Genomic DNA, 26,956 nt, shown 5'->3' with positions numbered 1-26,956 from the left:
TGTAGTCGTTTCTATGCAGTATTGCAGTTTCAGTTTATATATATCTACGTATTTAACATCATTCTCACCATAAGGATTCTTACAATCTCCAAATACTTATCTTACTTTCCAGAAAAAATAAAAAAAAGTTGGGTGGTTGCCGGTTTAGAAGTCAAGACGTGTGACTTGAGCTGATTATTATTTTATTATTATTAAGTTAAAAATAGTAAATGAATAAATGAAAAACAGTGGGTCAGACCCTGATAAAGGAGACATGTGTGATTATACCATTTAGATTTTCCAAGATCTCACAATCTCCTCAAGATCTCTACTTTCTTCCTTCCTGTCCCCTTTCCTCTTTCCCCCATATATATACCCACCCCCACTCACATATCTCCATATCTCACATTCTACATATAATCAATCTCACACATCAAAAACACACCTCTCATTTCTGATTTCAGTTTTCATGAACAAAATGATGAATGATCAAGAGCTACACGTTCTCGCCGTTGATGACAGCAACATCGATCGCAAAGTCATCGAGAGGCTCCTCAAAGTCTCCTCTTTCAAAGTCACTGTTGTTGATAGCGGATCCAGAGCTTTACAATATCTAGGCTTAGAAGACAACAACAATTCCACTCATTTCGATGTATGTTCCTTTCTTCATTTCATTTCATAATTTTCCTCATGTTTCACTTTATTAATAATATTAAATCTGTTTATGATAACAGGATTTGAAGGTAAATATGATTATCACGGATTATTCTATGCCTGGAATGACCGGATTCGAGCTCTTAAAGAAAATCAAGGTTTGTATTTTGTAACTTGTAACCCTAATTTTGACTTTATAAGACCAATTTATTTTCGGTTATCTAACAGCTATACGTTTTTTGAATTATGATTTTGCAGAATTCATCAACGTTGAAGGAGATTCCTGTAGTGATCATGTCATCTGAGAACATCCTAACACGCATCGACAGATGTTTGGAGGAAGGGGCAGAGGATTATTTACTGAAACCGGTTAAGCTATCGGATGTTAGACGATTAAAGGATTCGATATTGAAAACCGAAAACAGGGGAGTGGAAGAGGTGGAGAACAGCAGGAAGAGGAAGAGGGGTGATGATCGATTGCCGGTGTTGCCGTCGTCGCTTTCGTGTCATAAGAATGTGTCGTCGATGTCTCCGCCCGCTTCGCCTCAACAAGCTGCACCTAAGCTTTGCTGATCGAGTGTTTAAGATGACTGTTTTTGACTAACTAGAGGAAGGGAGTGAGTTAGATTGTAGGGGTTTTGAGGTCTAAACAATGTAAATGTAACATGTTGTTCGACATATTTTGACATCAAGGGACGATATGGGATGTTGATTGTCGCACAACATGAATTTTTGTTAATGAATATACTTATTTAACCTAGTTTTTGTTTGGCTAGAGGGTAGTTACCATTTGTTATTGAATGAGATCTCATTTTGTGACAAAAGCCATGAACTAGGCAAGTTTGACTGTTTGAGGTATTTGGGTGAAGGGGATGCCTTTGGGATGGGGGTTTGGGTTAATCGGGCTGGGTTATAACTAGTGACGGATCTAGAAAATCATTATAGGGGCAATGTTTAAAAAAAAAAAAAAATTCTGAAGGGGTAACGAAATTGGAAAAACGACAATTTTTTTCAAAATTTATACCACCGTCGGAGCGTCAAGGGCAAAGAGTTACCTCTTGTTACACTCTATATCCGCCCCTGGCAAGAACATTGCCGTAAATCGCTCATGATGGAAATCGAGGATAAAAAGCGTGGATGGCGAACCCGAGTGTGAGGGGTAAATCGCTCATGATGGAAATCGAGGATAAAAAGCGTGGATGGCGAACCCGAGTGTGATAAGGAGAGTGGAAAACTTGGATGGATGAAAAACTTAAATGCCCCTTATAGTTTGGGTTCATTTGGATGAAATACATGAAATGCCCCTTGCAATTTGGGTTCATTCGGGTAAAACTGAGATCACATTTCCTTGTTTTTTTAGTCGGAAGATTTGGACCACTATATTATCGTGCCAATAGTGAAACCATCCGATCATATCAATCTCCACCAAACTATAATAAACTATAATGCCTATTAACATTTCCCTGTTGGTGGCTTCATTTGGATTAGTTGGGTTCATTTTAGGAGTGCCCCTGTACCCTTGTCAGAAAATATGTTTCTTTTGTTAGATCTGATGTACAAGATCATGATGTAAGGCTATTTGATGTGCAATATCATATGATATCAAGTTATGAAATACAGCCATAAAAAATAGGTGTATTTATTTTATAAGTCTATATCTATTACCTTAAGTTTATATTACTTTTATTAATTTTCATGTGATGTACAATAATAGTCATGTATTTAACATACACTCATAATATACATGAAATTATTGTGTGTATCATCTCTAAGCGTTGTATGTCCAATAATTTGGTACACTAGAATAAGTTGGTGTGTATCCATGTGACTGACTACTAACATTTAACTTTTCAAGTATAAAAATTCACGAGGATACAATAGGTTAGCTTTTCAAGAATCAAAATTATGTAAGATGACAAATCTTTAGAGTATTCTTATTTTCTTGATTAAGAAAACACATTTAACTATGTAAGATGACAAATGTAAGTATTCTTATTTTCCTGATTAAGAAAGCACATTTAACGAGTCCTAACATAATATACTATTAAACTCGTATAAAGAGATGTAATGTATTAGATATTGATTAGTGGGTTGGGACACCAAATATATAAGCTAGTGGAAAGGCTCCTCAAATAATTATATCAATTTTTATTCATAGTTGGTATATAATATCAACCACTAATACGAGTTGTTGTAACATCAATGAGATCACATTAAAGCTTAATAAGTTAATGAAATATATTAATAAACTAATGCGACGTAGCAAATGGTTAATGAAAACAAATATATCACTTTACTTTGACGTTTAATTTAATTATATTATTAAGATAGCTCAAGGATAGTATAATGAGATTTCCTGACATAGGTATATTAATTTTTATTTGAGTTGAATTATAGTATACTAGGTTATAACCCGTGTATTACACGGGTTGAATAAATGAATTTTATATATCAAAGAATAAAACATTATCTTTTTAAAAGCAACTTTGGAATTCTTATGAATTCTTATTAGATTTGATTAAATATTATTGATAATAAAAATTTGTATTAGATTAGATTAAATATTATTAATAATAAAAATTTGTATTAATTTAGATTAAATATTATTATTATTATTAGTATTATTAATAATTTTAATCAATTAAATGAGAGAATGACAAGTGTCCCAAAACAGGTTCTTTTATTATATAGATATAGATAGATCCTCGCAAGACTCTTGATCCATTATTTTGATCATAAATTCTTGATATATCATGTTTTTATCATATTTTCTGTTACATTCGAGTAAATATCTAACTACATGATGTGTGTATATAATATTCATGCTCACAAGACTCTTGATCCATTATTTTGATTATAAAATTTTTGATATATTAAGGTTTTATATTTTTTTTGTTACATTCGAATAAATCTATTTATATGGTGTCTATATAATATTCATGCTCACATGGACCATTTTCATTAATTAAAAGTTAAAACGGTGGATTAGGCTTCGGAAGAAAAATAAGTAATAACACATTTTAAAAAGCTTGCAATAATAAGAATTTGAATTAATTTAGATAAATATTATTATTAATAAAAATTTGTATTAATTTAGATAGTAGTTGGTGGAGCCATAAAATTTTATAATGGATGATGATTTAAAGTTGAGTTTGAATTATCTATATATCGTGTTTGATTTAAGAAGCATAAAGTGATGTTGTAAGGTGGAAATCGGGATATACATGGATGATGGATAAGTGTCGTGTTCTATATCTTTGTGTTTTCTTCTTCCATATGTAATAAAAATAATTATGTTAAATCTTATAGTATTAAAGTTGGTTTATCTAATAAAAATAATTAAAGTCAGTTAATCTAATAAAAATACAATTAGTCTCAAATATATAAAAGATTAGGATTATTAATAATTTTAATCAATTAAATGAGAGAATGACAAGTGTCCCAAAACAGGTTTCTTTTATTATATAGTATAGATTTTTACAAACTAAAAGTACTTTTCAGAGATATCCATTATCTTTCACAACCTCTTCTTTTAATATTCTACAAAATCATACACCAAATCAAAATAATATATTTTATAAACCAAATAATATTAAACAATTTACGTAGTCATAAAGATTGGACAGAATCCTAAGCTAAAAACAAAAGAAATAAAAAAGGACACGGCGTATCTTTTTTGAGGGGCCATCTCTTTTGGAAGTTTAAGTGAAATTAACGTCGGATTATTTAATTAATAATAGTCAAAGTCCAAAATCCCTGAAAAGTCAACAAACATCCACACCGGGACCCGTTAAATCTTAAATGGTAATTTTCAAGGCCATACAACAAATTTGACCGAAACAGAAATTTATTCAACTCTGACCAAGTCAACAAGATACATGTTAAAAATGTAGTAAGGTATGAACACATTACATGGTACGATACGACAAAGTATGTGACACCTTGTAAACGGGACCATTGTATATATATAAACCGGTTAGGAATACAATATATACGGATACCCGACATAAAATATATCAAATGAAAATGTCAAAGAAAGCGGAAACTATTGATGGTACAAAAGAATTGTGGTATGGCTTGCTAGGGTTCCGAGAATCTTCGTAACACTTTATAAAACATGTAAAACATGTGTGATCAAACTTGTCGTCAGTTACCGTGCGGTGATATGAACCACTAATAATGACTAAGCAAGTGAAATGAGGGACATGTAGCTGAAAAGGGGGGATGGGGGTACAAAGTTAATTGGAAAATGATCATGAAAGTACTTTATTTTTGTATAGTATTATAATATAATTTAGAGTTATGACAAAATATATCTACATTTTTACTAATAGGATACGTGACTTTATAATTGCGTATATATATTTCCTCGTGTATCATTTTTCAGTTTGAAACCTACATAAACCGTGAGTTACCTGAAAGAAAAGGTGAATACAAGAATTTGGTTGCCATATAATCTATACATAATTTTGGGGGATGAAAAGGCATTTTTCAAAGATACGTGAGCACAAAAGGCATATGCTCACGAAACTAGCCCAAAAAGTTAGGAGTATCCTAATTTTTTTTAGGATCAGGGGTATCCTTTATATAACAGAAATAGAGTTGAGGGGTATTTTTACACTACGGAAATGGAGTTAATGGGTATTTTTACACTATGGAGAAGGGGTTGAGGAGTAGCCCGTACTACCCCTGGTAACACCCTTAAGTCCGCCACTACTCAGATTTGATTCGTGTATCGTTTATTTCTTGAATGTTTTTTTCCATATTATTATATACATAAAATGCTAATATATGAGTAAAGTAGATACAAGATTAGGAAATAGGAACGTAGAGGATGCTATCTTAACTACTTTTAAGTATTGTGAGAGAGTGAGAACTTGTAAGACCGTCTCTATTAATCAAGATTATAATACTAAACACGCATTTTATACGAAAATGCAAGCTTACAAAAACTTTTTCAAGTTAAACTTCTTACATATTTAAAAACATTCCAAAATATAATTTCAAGTGCTTACAATATCCACTTTTTAAACTTGAACAAAATAAGATCGTTGCGGAAGCTTCGAGACATGTGTTCGGTTTTTCTTTCTTGCTTGATCCTCATCCGGAGTTCCATAAGATATTCCTAAAATCAAAACCAACATAAAAGTTAGTTTTGACATTTTCACAACAAGTTATAAACATATTTCCATCCAATTAATTCATCCATTATTCAAAATTCTTGTTTCCTTCGAATTCAAATTTCCGGTTCTTAAACCGAATTATTTAACCCGTTATGGGTTTGTACCATATCCCTATATGCACAACCATTTTTAGTAACTCTTTAATGTTTACTAATACGATCCATTAGCCGGATCATATCTTATTAGTTTTCATGGTTCTTTTACCAATTCTTAAGTTATATACACGTTTGACACGTTATGGGCATTTATGTCAAAACTATAATTTTATCAACTCTTATTGAAAAAAACTCTTAGGGGCTGTTTGTTTACATCTGAATGAATCCATTCAGAGCTTACCTCTGAATCGGTCAGAGGCTGAGTTGTTTGGTTCACAAAACCCTTACCTCTTAATGGTTCCATTCAGATCTGAATGGTTCAGATTTGAAAAGTCGCTGAATGAAACACTGGACATACATACCCCTTCCTCCCATCTCCTCCACAGCTCCTCCCATCTCCTCCACAGCTCCTTCAAACATCAATCAATCTCGTATTATTCAAACATCAAAAAATGCCGTGAAGAAAGCAAACCGCCCGCAAATCAAACGGCGGAAAAGCTCCTCGGAAACCACTGGTGACAAAAGCCGCCAAAAAATCAGCTCCGGCGACCGGAGGAGTGAAGAAGCTGCACAGATTCCGGCCAGGAACCGTTGCGGAAGAGCACTGAGCTGTTGATCCGGAAGCTTCCGTTTCAACGTCTGGTGAGAGAAATCGCACAGGATTTTAAGACCGATTTGAGGTTTCTGAGGCGTATCTGGTAGGGTTGTAATACACACACCATGTATGTTGGTCTATATTTGGAGTGGATGCACTCGATTTCTTTCAGTTGAGCTTCATTTGCAATTTCTGATCTGTTTTCTCACATTCCAAAATCCAAACCTTCAATCTTGAGTGCAATCTTGAGTGCAGGAGTTTGAATATGGCACAACTTTCATGGTTTAACAGTATCGATTCAAGATTTCAAGCCCTAGTATGTATAATGTGCATTTTTTTATATATTTTGTATATATGTATGATTAAAAACAAATTGCTAATTGTTTGGTTATATTGGTATATTGATTTTGTTGCAATTATTTATTATTTATGATGTTGTGAAACTGCGAAGTTTGATGTTCGGATTTTTATATATACGTATGATCAGATATATAAGTAGTTTAGAGGGGTAAAAATGTCATTTTACATAGTCATTCAGAGGTGCAACCAAACAGTACTCTACTGATTCAGCACTTAATGGTTCAGAGCCTCTTAGCTATTCAGACCTCTTATTCATTCAGCACTTATTGGTTCAGATGTTGCCAAACAGCCCCTTATTTACTCCAACCATAATCCATATTATGGTTGGTACATGTACCCTTCACAAGAGTATCATTCCTTGTGCGTACCTGGCACGGGTCAACATTGACTCATTTTTAATACATTGCATTACCTTTCGCCAACCTTGGCAAAACATGCTCGTACTTTCCGCTTGCCTGTATTTATAACACTTAACAATACATAATATTACCATTCATCATTTATATTGTTATACAACTTCTGATCAAGTATTGAGTCAAAACTAAGTGTTTAAGACCCCGAAACAATTTCTGCAAGTACGGACCGGCTTGTTGTCAACAACTATTTTGTTGACAAAACGTCCGCGAAAACTGTCACACCCCCAAAAATCCACCCGCGGGGTACTACCGCTTGGAGGCGTGACTGACCAGGATCCAGCCACCAATCATACTGAACAAGCATATAAATAGTCATAAAAGTTTAACCAATACGATTGGTGTTCCAACAAAACCAAGTTTAAGTTGCAAGCGGAAGCATAAGTTTAAAGTTATAACATCAGTTCAAATGTTTTCAAATAGAACATGACACGCAGCGATCCGTGTCCCACAACGACCCTCCTCCATGCAAGCTCCAGCTGAGTACCTATGGTCCTGCAAAGCATGTAGTAACGAGTCAACAACTAGTTGAGTGAGTTCACAGTTGGGTGTTCGTTTTAGTTGTTTCGAAAACAGTTTCCCTTAACTGGCATCCTGCCGTGGGGGTTACCCCATTGTTTAAAAAACGTGACTTGTTCATTCCCAGTTACTCCGGCATTCCAGCCGTGGGGGCTACCCCTTGTTAGTTATCAGGCATTTCGGCCGTGGGGGCTACCCCATGCGTACACTAGACTCGTTACCATATCGACTGCTGACTGTAGTCATGTTTATGTGCCCTGAAAACATCAATGTCTATCATCATTGACGTGCCCCAGATCCATTAGTTCACGCCCGCCCTCTGCGGCACGGTGTGAGGTTTGTCAGACCTAAATAGCGCTATCTAACTAATGACCCGCTCGCCATTGGCCCGGCGATTAAGTCGATATATAAAGGAGGGACTTCGTGATAGAGTTTTAGTCTAGTACGAGTTATCCGTCCACCAGGACGAGGAATTACATTCCTGAACCAACACCGTCCTACCCAAGGAGGACGAGGAATCCACGTTCCTTTACCCCGTTCCCAGCCCAGGGAATCCCATGCTTTGTAGAGGGTGTGAACTCACCTTGGTTTGCTCGGCAGTAACACAGAAAAGTTAATCGAATTGTAGGTAATCAATTAGGTCCTATCACAGATATTATTCGTATCAGATTCAAGCCAAGCAGTGCACGAATGTTCAACACGTATTGTTCACAGGTATTGATCGTGGCAAACACGTTTAACATCAACAGTTCACAGTTATCAGTCATATACAACCCAAAGTCTAAGTGTGAGGCCCTAACAGTTGGGCTCGTGATAACAGGACCAAACAATACGTCAACAGTAACACAGAAGTCCATAAGGCTGGCCCATTAACTAAGGCCCGTAACTAAGCAAGTCCAATAAGCGTGGTCTCGAGTCGCAACCGGACTCGCAATCATGGTTTCGAGTCATGCTGTTTGTGCTGATCATAGGTGGTTGCGAGTCGCAACCGCAGTCTCGGCTGATCATGCTAAGGTTTCGAGTCGCAACCTATGTCGTAACTATGGTCTCGGCTCGTCATGCTGAGGTCTCGAGTCGCAACGGGACTCGCAACCTGTGGTCTCGGTTCATCATGCTGTGGTTGCGAGTCGCAACCAGGTGTTCTTGACTCGCAACCGGTGTCGTAACCTGGAGATTTCGAGTCGCAACTAGGGGTTCTCGACTCCCCAACAGTTGCTGATTCTGCACAGTTGTACTATCCAATAACATTCCAATTGCATGCACCCTATTTGTGTACTATCCACTTAAACATGTTTTCTTGTCTAAACATTTGCTAAAATGGATCAAACATGGCAGAATTCAAATATTCAACACACATTCATATGATATTCAACAAGTTTTTCATGTTCTTCAAACATTCAAAGCATAAATAACCTTCATTCAAACTTTATGCATATTCGGTCAAGACTATAGTTTCTAAGCTAACATCAAACCCATTTTCCAAGCAACAATATATGCAACAATTCATAAGACAAGCATGTAATCGATACTTCCATCATCATTGAACCGAAATATTATTTATGACCACACATAATCATTTAGACCATGGTTTTTCATTTACAAATCAAGTATGGTGACCCTTTATAGCATAAACACTTAACCGAAACATTACCCTTACATCATGGATTAAACAACAACCAAGTAACCACATATCATCATGCAAACACTAACATTTAAACACAATAAACATCCTAACATTCCTTTTATCATTTAACAACAATAAACATCAATCAAAACACCATAAGTACTAACCGGTTGGTGAGGTGCGTGTGTGGCTTCTAACCGATTGAGTGTGAGCCGATCCAAACGTCCAAAGATTCGAGAATGAGGAGTGATGTTCGGTTTTGGTGAGAGGGGAAAGAGTGAGAGTATGAGTGTGTGTGTTGTTCAAGAAGATTGCAAGGTTGCATAATCCCCAAGGTTATATACTAGTTCTAAGGTGGTGTACCCTAATGGGCTTACAAGTCGATAGAAGGGGTTTACGGCCCAAAGGCCCAACCGGCTATACTGTTCACTCGAGACCTCACGGTCTCGAGTCGGGTTCTCGGTTCACGTAATATACATACATATATACCATACGTACAAGCAAGCACATAGTCACATAAAATGTTCACTTATGTTATCACATTAACAAGTTACTAGTCACGAAATGTTTCAAGCAAGTTACATCAAGATACAAGAAAGGTTCTAAATTTCGAGTTGTCACATCATCCCCAAGTTGAAAGAAATTTCGTCCCGAAATTTGATGGCACTCACTGAGGAAGCTAGTTAAGTTGTATGGTTTTCCCGGTTATCCTGGGGTGTCACATCCACCCCCCGTTGATCTGGAATTTCGTCCCGAAATTCCGTAGCTTCAGCCTCAGTAGTGGTTGTACTGTTCGCAAACAGTTGGGGATACTTTTGTTTCATCCGATCTTCGCGCTCCCAGGTGAACTCTGGGCCGCGACGTGAGTTCCAACGAACTCGAACGAGAGGTATCCTAGTGCTCTTGAGGACCTTAACATCCCGGTCCGTGATTTCGACTGGTTCCTCGACGAACTTCAACTGTTCGTCGATCGTGAGTTCCTTCAGAGGAACCACGTGGGTCTCATCTGACAGACACTTCTTCAGATTCGACACATGGAAAACGTTGTGAACTGCACCGAGTTCTGCTGGTAAGTTCAGTCTGTAGGCCACCTTGCCTATTTTCTCAATGATTTCAAAAGGTCCAACGTATCGTGGGTTGAGTTTGCCTCGTTTACCAAAACGAACCACACCCTTCCAGGGTGAAACTTTGAGTAATACCCGCTCCCCAACCTGGAGCTCAAGTGGTTTTCTGCCCTTATCGGCGTAGGCCTTCTGACGGTCTCGAGCGGCCGCCATGCGTTGTCGTATTTGAGCGATCCGCTCAGTAGTGTCTACCACATGTTCTGGACCAGTGATTTGACTATCCCCCACCTCTGCCCAACAAAGAGGTGACCGGCATTTACGTCCGTACAATGCCTCAAACGGAGCAGCTTTGATGCTGGTGTGGTAGCTGTTATTGTATGAAAATTCCACAAGTGGCAGATGCTTCTCCCAGCTGTTGCCAAAGTCGATTACACAAGCACGAAGCATGTCTTCTAATGTCTGGATAGTGCGCTCGGACTGCCCGTCCGTCTGTGGGTGATACGCTGTGCTCATATCTAGACGTGAGCCAAAAGACTTGTGCATTGCCTGCCACAGTTCCAAAGTAAAACGTGCATCTCGATCAGAGATGATAGAAGTGGGCACCCCGTGCCTCGAAACAACTTCCTTGAGATATATCTCCGCTAGAGTGGAGAATTTATCTGTTTCCTTAATTGCCAAAAAGTGTGCGGATTTCATGAGTCGATCCATAATCACCCAGATAGTATCGTTTCCGCGCTGAGATCTTGGTAGGCCAGTAACGAAATCCATGGAAATTTGCTCCCATTTCCATTGTGGTATCTCTGGTTGTTGCAGTAGGCCTGAGGGTTTCTGATATTCCGTCTTGACTCGCGCACAAGTCAAACACTTGCTGACGTAAGTTGCTATGTGGGCCTTCATGCTAGGCCACCAATACGTAGTTTTAATATCGTGGTACATCTTGTCCGAACCAGGGTGTACCGAGTAGCGAGATTTGTGTGCTTCGTCCATTACAAGTTCTCGTAAGTCGCCATAGAGTGGGACCCAAATGCGTCCTGTTACGTAGTAAGCACCGTCTTCCTTCTGTTCTAAGCGTTGCCTTGACCCGCGTAGGGCTTCGGCTCTAACGTTTTCTGGTTTCAGTGCTTCTATCTGAGCAGCTCGTATTTGCGAAGGTAGACTAGAATGGATCGTGAGTTGTAGAGCTCTTACGCGCTTAGGCGCGGTGTCCTTTCGACTTAGGGCGTCTGCCACAACATTGGCCTTGCCCGGGTGATACCTGATGGAGCACTCGTAATCATTTAGCAGCTCGACCCATCGTCGTTGCCGCATATTCAGTTCCTTCTGCTTGAATATGTGCTCTAGGCTCCTGTGGTCGGTGTAGATGGCGCACTTGGTTCCGTACAGGTAATGCCGCCATAACTTAAGTGCGAAAACAACAGCTCCCAGCTCTAAATCATGCGTAGTGTAGTTCTTCTCGTGAACTTTGAGTTGTCGTGAGGCGTAAGCTATGACCTTATCTCGTTGCATCAATACACAACCAAGACCTTGAATCGATGCATCACAGTAAACCACAAAATCTTCTGTGCCCTCTGGCAGTGAAAGGATAGGTGCACTACACAGTCTATCCTTTAGATGCTGAAAAGCTAACTCTTGTGCATTTCCCCAATGATAAACAACGCCTTTCTGTGTTAGCGAGGTGAGAGGCTGCGCGATCTTTGAAAAATCCTTAATGAATCTCCTGTAGTAACCTGCCAATCCCAAGAATTGGCGAATTTCCTTTGGTGTACGAGGTGCAGGCCAGTTCTTAATAGAGTCCACTTTGGATGGATCAACGTGAATCCCATCCTTGTTCACCACGTGTCCTAGGAAATGGACCTCTCGAAGCCAGAAGTCGCATTTCGAGAACTTTGCGTAAAGCTGTTCTGTTCGAAGGAGTTCCAAAATAAGTCGTAGATGCTGTTCGTGCTCCTCTTTGCTCTTAGAATAGATCAGGATGTCGTCGATGAAGACTATAACGAATTTGTCCAGATACGGCTTGCAAACTCGGTTCATTAAGTCCATGAAAACTGCGGGTGCGTTCGTCAGCCCAAACGGCATGACCAAAAACTCATAGTGCCCATATCGAGTCCTAAAGGCTGTCTTAGAGACATCCTCTTCTCGAACTCTCAGCTGGTGATATCCCGATCTCAGATCGATCTTTGAATAGTAGCTCGACCCCTGCAACTGGTCGAACAAGTCGTCAATGCGCGGTAGAGGATAACGGTTCTTCACAGTCACCTTGTTGAGTTCACGATAGTCGATACACATTCTGAAGGTACCGTCCTTCTTCTTCACAAAAAGTACTGGAGCTCCCCAAGGCGATGAGCTAGGACGAATAAAACCCTTATCCAAGAGTTCTTGTAGTTGCGTGGAGAGTTCTTCCAACTCTGATGGAGCTAAACGATAAGGTGCACGTGCTATAGGCGCAGCTCCAGGAGCTAATTCGATCTGAAACTCGACTTGGCGATGGGGCGGAAGACCAGGTAATTCCTCAGGGAATACCTCAGGATAGTCACGTACAACTGGAAAATCCTCTAGCTTCTTCTCTTTCTCTGTGGTATCAGTAACGAGAGCCAAAATCGCAGTGTGGCCCTTTCGTAAGCACTTCTGGGCCTTAAGAAGAGAGATGATGTTCTCAACAGCACTTCTCTTGTCGCCACGAATCATAAGTGGTTCACTACCGGAACCCGGAATACGAACGATCTTCTCGTTGCAAAGAATCTCTGCTCGGTGTTGGGATAACCAATCCATCCCAATGACAACGTCGAAACTACCCAAGACGATAGGAATGAGGTCAATAGAGAAGGTCTGGTTAGCGAGGACAAGTTGGCAACCCTTGACTACGTGCGAGGCCTCCAAACTCTTACCATTTGCTAGCTCTACAGTGTGCTTGTCGCTCAGGGGTGTTGGGATACGCTTAAGCATTTTACTAACTTCTAGTGACACATAGCTAGTATCGGCACCCGAATCAAATAAGACTGTAACATAAAAGTCGTCGAGAAGGAACTTACCCGTCACCACGTTGGGATCATTCCTTGCTTCACCTTGACCAATCACGAACACTCGTCCCCTGGCACCATTGTTGTTGTTATGATTCCCATTGTTACCATTCCCCTGATTGGTGTTGTTTTTGTTCTGGTTCAGTTGGGGACAATCTTTCTTGAAGTAGCCTTCAGCTCCACACTGAAAGCACCCTTTGTTGTTACCCTGCTGCTGTCGCTGGTTCTGCTGAGGTTGCTGACGATTCTGATTGGCGGGGTATGCGCTCCTGCAATCCTTTGCAACATGACCAGGCTTGTTGCACCGATGACAGTTGCCCCTGGTGCATGGCCCACTGTGGTGTAGGTTGCAACGATTGCATTTGGGGTGATTCCCCTTGTACCCACCATGACTTTGACCACCAGACGATTGCTGACTGGGGCTCTTGTGGTCGTCAGTCTTTCTCTGCTGAGACTGAGATTGCACAGAAGTTGAACCCCTGCTTGAAGTTCCATCCCATTTCCGTTTGTCCCCACTAGAGGTACCAGAAGTAGTTGCAGCACCTATGCGCTTTGGTAATTTGTTCTGCTCCACCGCCTGATCAGTAAGACGGTGAGCCAACTGAACAACCTGCTGGATAGTAGTCAAGTTTGCTGAAGTCACATGACTTTGGATCTCTGGCACCAAGCCCTTGAGATAAAGTTCAATTCGCTTATACGGAGGGTCCACCATAGTAGGACACAACAAGGCAAGCTCATGCGATCTCTTAGTATACGCCTCAATCTCTGACCCCGTCATCTTGAGGTTGTAGAACTCATCTTCCAACTTATGGATATCATCGCGGCTGCAGTATTCCTCCCTGATCATTTCCTTGAAAGTTTCCCATGGGGTGGCGTTGGCAGCAACCAACCCCAGCATTTGCACTTGAGCATTCCACCACGTGAGGGCCAAACCCTCGAGAGTACCAGTAGCATACTTCACCCTGCGCGCTTCAGGGCATTCACACATTTCGAACACAGATTCTAGTTTCTCAAACCAGTGTAGGAGACCTACTGCTCCTTCAGTTCCGCTAAAAGTAGTGGGTCGGCAGTCCATAAAGGTCTTAAAAGTGCACACCGGTGCCTGAGCATATTGACCTAAGGTAGGTGAAAGAAAGACAGAGTTTAACACAAAGGTTGGTTCACGAGAGTAGGATCCTAAAGATCCTAGGATAAGTTCGGGCTGCAGGAAATACCTCCTGCGTGTGCGGCAGCGAGTGCTGCGACAACTCGCTCGTTGATCAAAGCCGTCAACTGGGCTTGTGTCATGTTAACGCGTCCAGACATGATTCTTCATAACAAGAGTAATACGAGTGAGAGAGGTTCGCGAAGGTACGATAGTAGGACAGAGTAAGCACGCACGTGTTCAAACAACAGTAGTTATACTAATCAAGCATACCATGGGCAATGTACTATGTATCTAACAAGTAGGCAATATACACATATCATATCACCTAGAATGTCGAGCCTTGCATGTGGAGTGGAGCGTCGTTGTGGACCGTTGAGCACTATACCGGTTATAGTCTGGTTTTAACAAAAACATTTCTCCTTTATTAAAACCAAGTTCACTATAACCAATGGCTCTGATACCAATCTGTCACACCCCCAAAAATCCACCCGCGGGGTACTACCGCTTGGAGGCGTGACTGACCAGGATCCAGCCACCAATCATACTGAACAAGCATATAAATAGTCATAAAAGTTTAACCAATACGATTGGTGTTCCAACAAAACCAAGTTTAAGTTGCAAGCGGAAGCATAAGTTTAAAGTTATAACATCAGTTCAAATGTTTTCAAATAGAACATGACACGCAGCGATCCGTGTCCCACAACGACCCTCCTCCATGCAAGCTCCAGCTGAGTACCTATGGTCCTGCAAAGCATGTAGTAACGAGTCAACAACTAGTTGAGTGAGTTCACAGTTGGGTGTTCGTTTTAGTTGTTTCGAAAACAGTTTCCCTTAACTGGCATCCTGCCGTGGGGGTTACCCCATAGTTTAAAAAACGTGACTTGTTCATTCCCAGTTACTCCGGCATTCCAGCCGTGGGGGCTACCCCTTGTTAGTTATCAGGCATTTCGGCCGTGGGGGCTACCCCATGCGTACACTAGACTCGTTACCATATCGACTGCTGACTGTAGTCATGTTTATGTGCCCTGAAAACATCAATGTCTATCATCATTGACGTGCCCCAGATCCATTAGTTCACGCCCGCCCTCTGCGGCACGGTGTGAGGTTTGTCAGACCTAAATAGCGCTATCTAACTAATGACCCGCTCGCCATTGGCCCGGCGATTAAGTCGATATATAAAGGAGGGACTTCGTGATAGAGTTTTAGTCTAGTACGAGTTATCCGTCCACCAGGACGAGGAATTACATTCCTGAACCAACACCGTCCTACCCAAGGAGGACGAGGAATCCACGTTCCTTTACCCCGTTCCCAGCCCAGGGAATCCCATGCTTTGTAGAGGGTGTGAACTCACCTTGGTTTGCTCGGCAGTAACACAGAAAAGTTAATCGAATTGTAGGTAATCAATTAGGTCCTATCACAGATATTATTCGTATCAGATTCAAGCCAAGCAGTGCACGAATGTTCAACACGTATTGTTCACAGGTATTGATCATGGCAAACACGTTTAACATCAACAGTTCACAGTTATCAGTCATATACAACCCAAAGTCTAAGTGTGAGGCCCTAACAGTTGGGCTCGTGATAACAGGCCCAAACAATACGTCAACAGTAACACAGAAGTCCATAAGGCTGGCCCATTAACTAAGGCCCGTAACTAAGCAAGTCCAATAAGCGTGGTCTCGAGTCGCAACCGGACTCGCAATCATGGTTTCGAGTCATGCTGTTTGTGCTGATCATAGGTGGTTGCGAGTCGCAACCGCAGTCTCGGCTGATCATGCTAAGGTTTCGAGTCGCAACCTATGTCGTAACTATGGTCTCGGCTCGTCATGCTGAGGTCTCGAGTCGCAACGGGACTCGCAACCTGTGGTCTCGGTTCATCATGCTGTGGTTGCGAGTCGCAACCAGGTGTTCTTGACTCGCAACCGGTGTCGTAACCTGGAGATTTCGAGTCGCAACTAGGGGTTCTCGACTCCCCAACAGTTGCTGATTCTGCACAGTTGTACTATCCAATAACATTCCAATTGCATGCACCCTATTTGTGTACTATCCACTTAAACATGTTTTCTTGTCTAAACATTTGCTAAAATGGATCAAACATGGCAGAATTCAAATATTCAACACACATTCATATGATATTCAACAAGTTTTTCATGTTCTTCAAACATTCAAAGCATAAATAACCTTCATTCAAACTTTATGCATATTCGGTCAAGACTATAGTTTCTAAGCTAACATCAAACCCATTTTCCAAGCAACAATATATGCAACAATTCATAAGACAAGCATGTAATCGATACTTCCATCATCATTGAACCGGAATATTATTTATGACCACACATAATCGTTTAGACCATGGTTTTTCATTTACAAATCAAGTATGGTGACCCTTTATAGCATAAACACTTAACCGAAACATTACCCTTACATCATGGATTAAACAACAACCAAGTAACCACATATCATCATGCAAACACTAACATTTAAACACAATAAACATCCTAACATTCCTTTTATCATTTAACAACAATAAACATCAATCAAAACACCATAAGTACTAACCGGTTGGTGAGGTGCGTGTGTGGCTTCTAACCGATTGAGTGTGAGCCGATCCAAACGTCCAAAGATTCGAGAATGAGGAGTGGTGTTCGGTTTTGGTGAGAGGGGAAAGAGTGAGAGTATGAGTGTGTGTGTTGTTCAAGAAGATTGCAAGGTTGCATAATCCCCAAGGTTATATACTAGTTCTAAGGTGGTGTACCCTAATGGGCTTACAAGTCGATAGAAGGGGTTTACGGCCCAAAGGCCCAACCGGCTATACTGTTCACTCGAGACCTCACGGTCTCGAGTCGGGTTCTCGGTTCACGTAATATACATACATATATACCATACGTACAAGCAAGCACATAGTCACATAAAATGTTCACTTATGTTATCACATTAACAAGTTACTAGTCACGAAATGTTTCAAGCAAGTTACATCAAGATACAAGAAAGGTTCTAAATTTCGAGTTGTCACATCATCCCCAAGTTGAAAGAAATTTCGTCCCGAAATTTGATGGCACTCACTGAGGAAGCTAGTTAAGTTGTATGGTTTTCCCGGTTATCCTGGGGTGTCACAAAAACCACGTTAAACAACTTCCGAAAAATTTATAAAAATTACCAATCATCTTTATATTGTTATACCACTTCTGACCAAATATTGAGTCAAAACTAAGTGTTTAAGACCCCGAAACAATTTTTGCAAATACGGACCTGCATGTTGTCAACAACTATTTTGTTGACAAAACGTCTACGAAAACCACGTTAAACAACTTCCAAAAATTTTATAAAAATTACCAATCATTATTTATATTGTTATACCACTTCTGACCTAATATTGAATCAGAACCAAGTGTTTAAGACACCGAAACAATTTCTTCAAATACGGACCTGAATGCTATCAACAACTATTTTGTTGACAAAACCTCCGCAAAAACCAGGTTAAATAACTTTCGAAAAATTTATAAAAATTACCAATCATCATTTATATTGTTATACCACTTCTGACCAAATATTGAATCAGAACTAAGTGTTTAAGACCCCGAAACAGTTTTGCAAATAACGGACCTGTTTGCTATCAATAACTATTTTATTAACAAAATGCCCGCGAAAACCATGTCCATTTTATTATTCACAATGCTATCTATTATACAAGTAAGTATTCTATTCTAGAAGGTGTAAGCTTTTCTTACCTTGCATCCGGTTATTCTTTTCCGCGTGCTCAATCCGTTTGACTCGCTTCCTTCCCGAGCTTCCATGTAGCTTGTTAAGCGTCAAACTATCACTATAATTTGTAAGACGGTTAGATTAGTCATTATCAATTATGACTATTCCACCTTACGTATTTCATATAAAAATTATCATTCAATCTTATAAATGGTCAGTTTGACTTTCAAAAAGTCAAATGCCCATTAGTATATAAAATGCACATTCAAGTTTATCAACTAGTTTAGGCATTTCTCAAATCACCCGGTAGGCGTTCTTTTAAGCCACCGTTTAACAAATTTTTTAATCCGGTTCATTATATTTCCAATACTTCAACTAGTTCAAGTGATTATTAAAATCTAACTTATTTATTTATTTTCACAAGAACTAAGGGTTCTCCTCTATAAGTGAGACCCGTTTCATCATACCACTAGCATTCATTCGAACACCTTATCTAATCAAGTTTTTCATATAAACTAGTGTATAACATAATTACATACATCTATTTACATGGATGAAATTACCGATTTTATCATAACATATAAAAAAACCCATTTTAATTCTTGTATGAACATACACTCAACTTATAATTTTTTCAAGTACCTTTCTTCTACTATCCAATATGATGATTCTAACATGATTATATCATAAATTTTATCATATTAGTAAAACTCACTTATCTAAATGTGGTAATTCATCTAGGCATTCAAATCATGGCAACATATGTATTATTCACACTTAGGGTTTTGTTTCTAAGCAAGTACACATCACAATTTAGCCATAACCTCTATGATTCACACCTAATTCGTAGATTATGATGTTTCTTCATATTTCACAACTTCACAAATCATCGAAATTCTACATACCTTATGATCCCCAAGCTTAGGTGATCACAAATTTGTGTTCATGCATTTGATTTGGGCTAGATTTGACCTTCAATTTGTTGATTTTGGGTGAACTAGGGTTTGAGCTCTTGTTCTTGCTCCTGATGTATGATCCACACACACACAATGTGTGTGTTGTGTGTAAAATTTTTGTTTATAAACACAAGTTTCTTTTGTTACAACTTTGGTCCCTTTTGTTCCAACCTTTTATAAAAGGTTCACTAGTTCTTATTTTTCTTTCTAGTTTTTACTTAATTACTCGTTACTAACTAGGTTAATTATTCCTAGTTAGTTTAATGGGTTTCGGGAGTTATAAACCGTTTTATTTTTAAGTCCCGTTAGCTCGGGCTCTTACGAACTTTATTTCCTAAAAAACATTTATTCTCTTTTATTTAAAATTATGTTTATTTATTTAAATCCGAATATTTACCGGGTTACTTTTTACCATTAACGGTATTTTACCCGTTCATTAATATTAACGTGGGTTGACTATCAAACCCGTTTTCGGGGTGTTACAGAACTCGTGAAAAAAAAACAATAAAAAAGTTATCTTATTATTATATTACTAAAATACAACATTAAAAAAGAATTTTCTCTTCAATTAATTCACACCCCCTCTCTAAATTACTCACAAAATTATTTTTACACATGTGAATATTTTTTTTAATTTTTGAATATATGTATATTAAACACGTAAATCTATTTTTTAATGTTATATTCTAATATAATGACACGTGTGAAAAAGATTGAATTTGCAAGATTTAGACCAAGTTTTCGTGGTTCACACGAAATATATGAGTTCTCATTTTAACCTCAAAACGTATTTAATAACTATACTGATGAATTTAGTGTACAATGATAGTTACCATATTGAAGGGGTATGGTCCCAGATCTCGCGTCAGCATCGACCGCGAGTGACCATTACCCTTATCAAAACCCCCACTAGCTAGCAACCTGCTTGTGCCCATGCGAGTACGCGTCGGCACAAAGGTTGAATCCAATCTATCTAGTAACGAAGGAGGACTTACATGGAACATAAGAACGGTAGAGTGATGCGACATAGCATCACATCTGGTGTATGAAAACGGAAGTATTCACAACGATGCGGCCTCGCACCGCATCCAGTGAACACTTCTATCAATACAAGAAAGCCTTACCTTGGGCATAGAAGAAGATGAACATAACGATGCGGCTGGCACCGCACCATATGGGCATTTTCGTCACGACAAGGGATGCAGGCAAATAGTCTCCGCGGACGACGATGCGGCTAGCACCGCATCTCGCGTATTCCTTGATCGCAAGTAGGAGACGCGGTAACTTCAGACGTTACTGCATATAGCGATGCGGCTTGCACCGCGTCCTATGCACTCAACAAGTGGGACTGACACCACAGTACAAGTGGCACCAATGGCAGTTACCTGTCAGAGCTACGTAAGCAATGGACTGACGTGGCGTAACCTCCACAACCGACAAGCCTGACACACCTGCAAAGGTGCAGCACGTCGTCAGTCCATCCATCATCATCCTCCTTCACTCCTCGGCTATAAATACCAACCCCAAACCAGGTTTGAGGTATCTCTTCACCACTCTCCCACTACTACTACTATCTTACTTTGCTTCTCAAGCAAACTACTGATTCTCACGCCGGAGAGTGGTAACAAGGAGCACCCCCCACCCCATCCTCCTTGTTACGAGTCACGGCTTGTTTCCTTGTGCAGGAGATCGACCACCGGTGATCAGCCAGCGATCCTCGAGAGGAAGGGAGTGACCCTTCTTGACGAGACCAGTGTGTTAACCCTGCCCGGTTAACCATTGTTTCATCATTGGCGCCCACCGCTACTCTTAGCATTTCCTAATCTATCCTTTTCCCTCTCTCAAGATCATGACTGATCACCAAAACAACACTGCGGATAATCCAAATCCCCCAATCCCACCTCCGGTAGGGGTCAATGCCTCGACCTCCCAACCCGGACACATCGGCACGTCCACACAAAGGAGTCCCTCCTTTATGTTTGGACATGACTTATCACAGTTCGCATCTGTGATCCCACCAGGCATGACCGTTCATACCTGGTACGAGCAGCAGGCAGCCCTGCTGACAGCAGCATACAACCGCGCTTGTACGGAAGCGAATGTACGAGCTGGGTCTACCCCAGCACCGCACACCCCTGCTGAGCGTATTTTACAATACGACGGCAGGATACATTCACGCCCGGCTTCAAGAAGTCGACGTGAAGACCGCGGATCATCTTACTGTTCGGTCCACACCCTCAACGAGGACGATTCCTCATACGGGTCCCACACCAGAGGACCAGTTCATACACGCCTTGGCCCCCATGGCGAGGACAGGAGGCGGTCAACCTCCCGACGCGGCCCAGGCATTCAGAGCCGATTGGGCCCACAACCATACACCGAAGGGTATGGTCATACCGACCCTGACGACTGTACCTACCGCGGGGATTCACATGACACCAGCAGCAGACCGGGAGGACGCAACTATGTTCCTCCCAGTCACCCCCGCAACACATACCTCAGGGCGGCAAAGCGCCCTGCGAACGAGCCATACAGGCCAAAGGCAGCGGCCGAAAATTCCAAGTTCGGCACGCGGATTGCCAACGCCCATGTCACCACGACAAAGTTCCCATTCAACGTTGGGAAATACAGTGGTTCGACCGACCCGGACGACCACATGAACATCTTCATGGGCGCGGGCATCAACGGCCAGTGGGATGAACCCAACTGGTGTAATTTTTTCCCCCAGACCCTTACGGGCCTGGCCAGGGCATGGTTCGATTCTTTGCCAGTGGGATCACTGGATTCTTTCGAGGACTTGCGTACCAAGTTCCTCGCCCATTTTAGCCAGCAGCGACGCCACGAACGTGATTCGTTGGACGTCATGAACATCTGGCGAAGGGACGACGAATCGCTCGAGGCATTCGTCGTCCGATATAATAAAGAGTGCCTGGAGATAGGTGACGTGGCAGACCAGATGGCACGAAACCACTTCATCCGGGCCGTCAAAGACAGAGAGATGATCATGACCATCTCTGGCAAGGAGGGCTTGCCCAAAAAATAGGAGGATGTCATGACCGCGGTCAAGACATACGCCCAGACGCAGCGGTCACTCGAACCGCACGTCGCAAAGGCAAAGCCCCAAGCTGAAACGTCCCACCAAGGGTCCAAGCGTAACAATAAATGCAACCGGGACGTTGGAAATCGTGACATTTCCAAACCGTATTTCCCGCGAACCAACACGTTCGACTCAAGGAACTACAACCCCGCCCGAGACAGTCGGGCATCAAAAAAGGATTCTCGGGACCGCAACTGGACCGAGATCACCATGTCGCCAAGTGAGGTCCTCCTTGCGGACCCACAGTTCTTGCGACCGGCCCAACCAATGAAGTCCAAGAAAAATCAGGACTTCACACTCTACTGTGAGTACCACAAGGACTCGGGCCACACCACCAACAACTGCATCAGTCTCCGACTGGAGATTGAGCGCGCCTTAAAGGAGGGGAAACTGCAACACCTTTTGCCAGGTGGGCAAAAACCCACCAGCGCATTACCCCTCATGGCGAAGGTACCTCCTCCGGGAAGAGAACCATGCACGTGGCTTCCACCCACATGATCCACGGAGGCAAGGGCAGGCCGCGCAAAGCGGCGAGAAGGCCGGAATGTGACTGGAAAGACGAGCAAGTCGTCTTTCCAAAAGTCCGAGGCGGACCGCGCGATAGGCGCGCCGTCGTCATTTCAGGCCAACTGGCACATTACTGCACCGAGCGTCTATTCATCGACCCGGGCAGTACATCTGATATAATCTACGAACAATGCTTCAACCAGTTCGACCAGGAGGACAAAGATCGGTTGCAAGCAGTAGATTACCCGTTAACCGGGTTCGCAGGGGAAACTGTCTTTCCCCTAGGCCAGATTACTTTCCCTGTGCGCCTTTCCAGCGGAAATCGCACAAGGACAGAAGAGGTAAACTTCATGGTTTTACCTCACACCTCCAGATATGACGTACTCCTCGGGAGAGAATCCCAAGGAGATTTCAACATGATCACGTCCGTCCCCCACTCTGCGGTTGGTTTCCCAACCGAATCGGGGGTCGCGATAATCTATGCCCGCAGGGACGTCATGATGTCGGACGAAGTACGTCCGACCAAGGTCGCAAGGCCCACTCCCAGCGACCAACCAGAAAAATGGGTTCTTAACGCGAGATACCCAGAACAAAAGGTTACATTGGGTCACGCCTTATCCCCGACCACCAAAGCGCACCTGAAGCAGCTTCTCTTCAGGAACCAAGACATCTTCGCGTGGACACCCGCGGACATGACCGGGGTCCCACGTGATATTGCGTAACATCACTTGAATACCTTGCCAGGTATTAAGCCAGTGATCCAAGGCCAACGCCACCTTGGGTCAGCTAAAAATCAGGCGATGCAGGAGCAGATCGAAGAACTGCTCTCCGCAGGCATCCTGCGGGAAGTCAAATACCAGACTTGGTTATCCAACCCAGTCATGGTAGAAAAACCGTCCGGGGGCTGGCGCATGTGCGTCGATTACAAAGACCTTAACAAAGCCTGCCCCAAGGATTGTTACGCGCTTCTAGAAATCGACGAAAAAGTCGATAATCTCGCACCATTCAGGTGGAAGTGTTTCCTCGATTGCTACAAAGGGTACCATCAAGTACAAATGGCGATCGAGGATGAAGACAAAACGGCATTCCGGACTCCCACCGGAAATTACTGTTATACAAAGATGCCGTTTGGGTTGCGCAACGCAGGCTCAACCTACCAAAAGTTGATGAACGACACTTTCCGCGGGCAAATAAGCAAAAGTGTCGAAATCTACATGGACGACCTGGTCGTCATGAGCATGGAAGAGGATACCATGCTCACGGACATCGAAAGAACATTCCAAACTCTGCGCAGCGTTAACATAAAGCTCAATCCAGGGAAATGCTCGTTTGGAATGGAAGAAGGCAAATTCCTTGGGTTCATCGTGACTAAAGATGGATTCAAGGTAAACCCGGAGAAAGTCCAGGCGATCGAGCGCATGCCATCGCCTTCGTCGATGAAGGATATGCAACGGCTAGCCGGCAGGCTAGCGGCACTCAACAGATTCTTAGCCAACCACGCAGCTAAGTCTTATCCGTTCATCAAGACCCTACGGAGCTGTTCAAAGAAAGAACAATTTCAGTGGACCGCAGAGGCTGAACAAGCCTTCCGGGAAATGAAGGAGTGTTTGATACAACTCCCAACTCTAACCGCACCACGCAAGGATGAGCCACTCATATTTGTAACACCTCGAATTTTTGTGTCCAATGATGTGTTAACACGTGTCATTTGTTTACACGTGGCATCTATAATAAATAAAGGACTAATTTTGACAAACCTTGAAAGTATATAAATTCGAGGGTTATAAATGTCAACAAGGGTAAATATACTGTATAGTATCCCTAAATAATGCTTAAACCTTCAAACGAATAAATTATGGATCGTACAAAAATAAAACGCGGAAGAAAGTGAGAGATTACAAACTACAGGGCTTAACTGTGTCAACATGTTTAATAATACCTCTGAGTGACCCTTTAACGTTCCCAAGACTTTGTAACGGTATTATACCCTCACTAAAATAATATATATGAATTTCGCGAAGTTTCGATATGAAACGAGAAAGTTACGATCGAATTCGTAGAAGAAGGGTTAAAAGCGTCAACAGTGAAAGTTAAGGCTTTCCAATATAATTAATAAATAAACCGGGGACTAAATAATGCGGGTAATTAACACGAGGCCCCTATCGGTAAATAACCGAGGGCCAAACCGCAAAGTTACCCCTTCAGAACCGAAAGGCCAGGTGAATCATTACGAAAGATTTCGTTATTAATGGCCCGATTCTGTAATGATTATAAAAAGATTTGAAAATTCTGAAAATATAACCCCACGCGACCCGCGTTAAGTTTCAACATAAGTTGAGGCGGGCCGCGAGCCTCCTCAAAAACGCGTCTGATTCTTAACCTTTAGGCGACCCGCGTAAAAGAGCATGGGAACTCCCATGCGGGTCGCGTAAAGTGCCCAGATGCAGAAAAATGGTAACTACTTGGCTTTTGGAACTTGTGAACGATTATGCATGTAATTATGGGGCATGGGCACCCTACAAATGACCCATACATGTAGGGGACAACTACCCATCAGCTCTGGACTGATAGTAGTGCTTGAAATGATCATGAGTTGCCTTCTTTGGCTATAAATAGCCACTTCTTATGCATTACCAATCACACAACTCAAAAACACTTATAACTGATCATTCAAGAGCTCTCTAGCTTTCCCTTCTGTTCTCTCATCAAGAGTTAACTTCTGTAAGTCGTTCATAACCATTTTGGTTCCACATTTCCATAGTTATAGCCTATAAACGCAACCGTCGTAACTAACGGTTGTCATTGCAATATCTTGCAAACGATTCAGTCTTATGACGAATCAAAAATGGTTATGAGTTGGTATTTATGTGGGTATTAAACCTCTAAAATGGTTCCCCCTGATCACCACTCTAACTATGTCAAATATCGAGTCAAACGCGCGGTTAAAAAGTCAACAGAAAGCTATTTTAGCAATTTAAGCATAATCTGTGATATATATGTTATGGAACCTGTTTTGACAATCATAAAACATGATAATATGTATATAAACATGTTTGCGCTCGTTTGAATCGATCATTTACTATATTGAACCGGTTCGGAGCCGAAAGTCGCAAAAGTTTGACTTTTGCTTTGACTTCAGTTCTGACCCGTTTTAGTGAGGTATAAATATACCTTAGGACTCTCTTAGGACCAGGTCACATGTTGGTATACGCCTCTGTGGTCGGTTCATGAGTTATCCGAGTCTTTAGCGCATCTCCGTCATTCGCCTAAAAGTTGACCGTAACGGCCTTTTTAAATTAAAACGAGTATTTCAGACACGTGAACGGACCAAAACCTTGCTTATTAAATTATAAGCATGTCCCTAAAGTTTCACGTCAATCCGAGGTCTAGAATGAGAGTTATGCTAAAAGGCGCACTTTTAAGAAAGTTTTGCAATTAACGGCGCAATTAGCATAACGCTCATCTAACTCAAGTTTTCGGCACCAAAACTTTTACCCACTGTGGTAAAATAATATTTTGGGAATTTTAAAGATTTTTAATAATTTTTACCTTGCTCATAACCTGCGGTTATGGCTACGGTTCGGTTAATACCGAATATGCCCTTTTTGGCCAAAACGGGAGTTCTACAAGGTCTTTTGACCCGATTCCAGTTGCTACTGGTTTTAAATAATAAATAAAGTGTTTTAAGCTTTATAAGCTGTTCGGGAAACTCAGATTTCCTGTAGAACTCGAAAATCCCTTTTAAAGTCTTTAAAATGACCGAAAAGCCCCTACGGGGCATATTACCAACTTAAACTCGTTACGGGCGTCACGGAAGGTATCCTACTGATACCAAAATACTTTTAAGGCATATTGACTTAGGAAATAAGCGTAGGACACTTATGGTTAACCGTTTCGCCTATTGCGCACACGGTACGGCCCACGGAACTAGTTTTCGTGCAATAGCCGATATGGGTCAAATTATATTATTTGAACCCCAAAATCCAGAGTATGAACTATAAACCCATATAAAACAAGTCACTGAACTTGTCGGGTCCAAATCAT

The 26,956-nt window shown here is 41.4% G+C and overlaps 1 protein-coding gene and 1 long non-coding RNA gene across 3 annotated transcripts; one reads left to right on the top strand and one right to left on the bottom strand.

The window, feature by feature from the left end:
* Positions 1-296: 296 nt before the first annotated feature.
* On the top strand, positions 297-1,393 carry LOC110879774 (two-component response regulator ARR5). Its single transcript, XM_022128301.2, has 3 exons — positions 297-631; positions 714-791; positions 892-1,393. Exons 1-3 carry the CDS (start codon positions 449-451, stop codon positions 1,204-1,206), a joined length of 576 nt encoding a protein of 191 aa, XP_021983993.1. The 5' UTR covers positions 297-448; the 3' UTR covers positions 1,207-1,393.
* Positions 1,394-5,561: 4,168 nt separating this feature from the next.
* On the bottom strand, positions 5,562-19,384 carry LOC118482252. Of its 2 annotated transcripts, none has more exons than XR_004868049.1 (3): positions 19,258-19,384; positions 18,379-18,464; positions 5,562-5,758 (listed from the first exon to the last, which is right to left on the bottom strand). It is a non-coding gene; the product is annotated as an uncharacterized LOC118482252 (long non-coding RNA). The 2 variants fall into 2 exon arrangements; XR_004868050.1 differs by lacking the exon at positions 5,562-5,758 and adding an exon at positions 6,995-7,234.
* Between the last annotated feature and the right edge of the window lie 7,572 nt (positions 19,385-26,956).

This window comes from Helianthus annuus, chromosome 9 (assembly GCF_002127325.2).
Source record: "Helianthus annuus cultivar XRQ/B chromosome 9, HanXRQr2.0-SUNRISE, whole genome shotgun sequence".
Lineage (NCBI taxonomy): Eukaryota > Viridiplantae > Streptophyta > Magnoliopsida > Asterales > Asteraceae > Helianthus > Helianthus annuus.
This window is presented reverse-complemented; position numbering and strand designations above follow the sequence as displayed.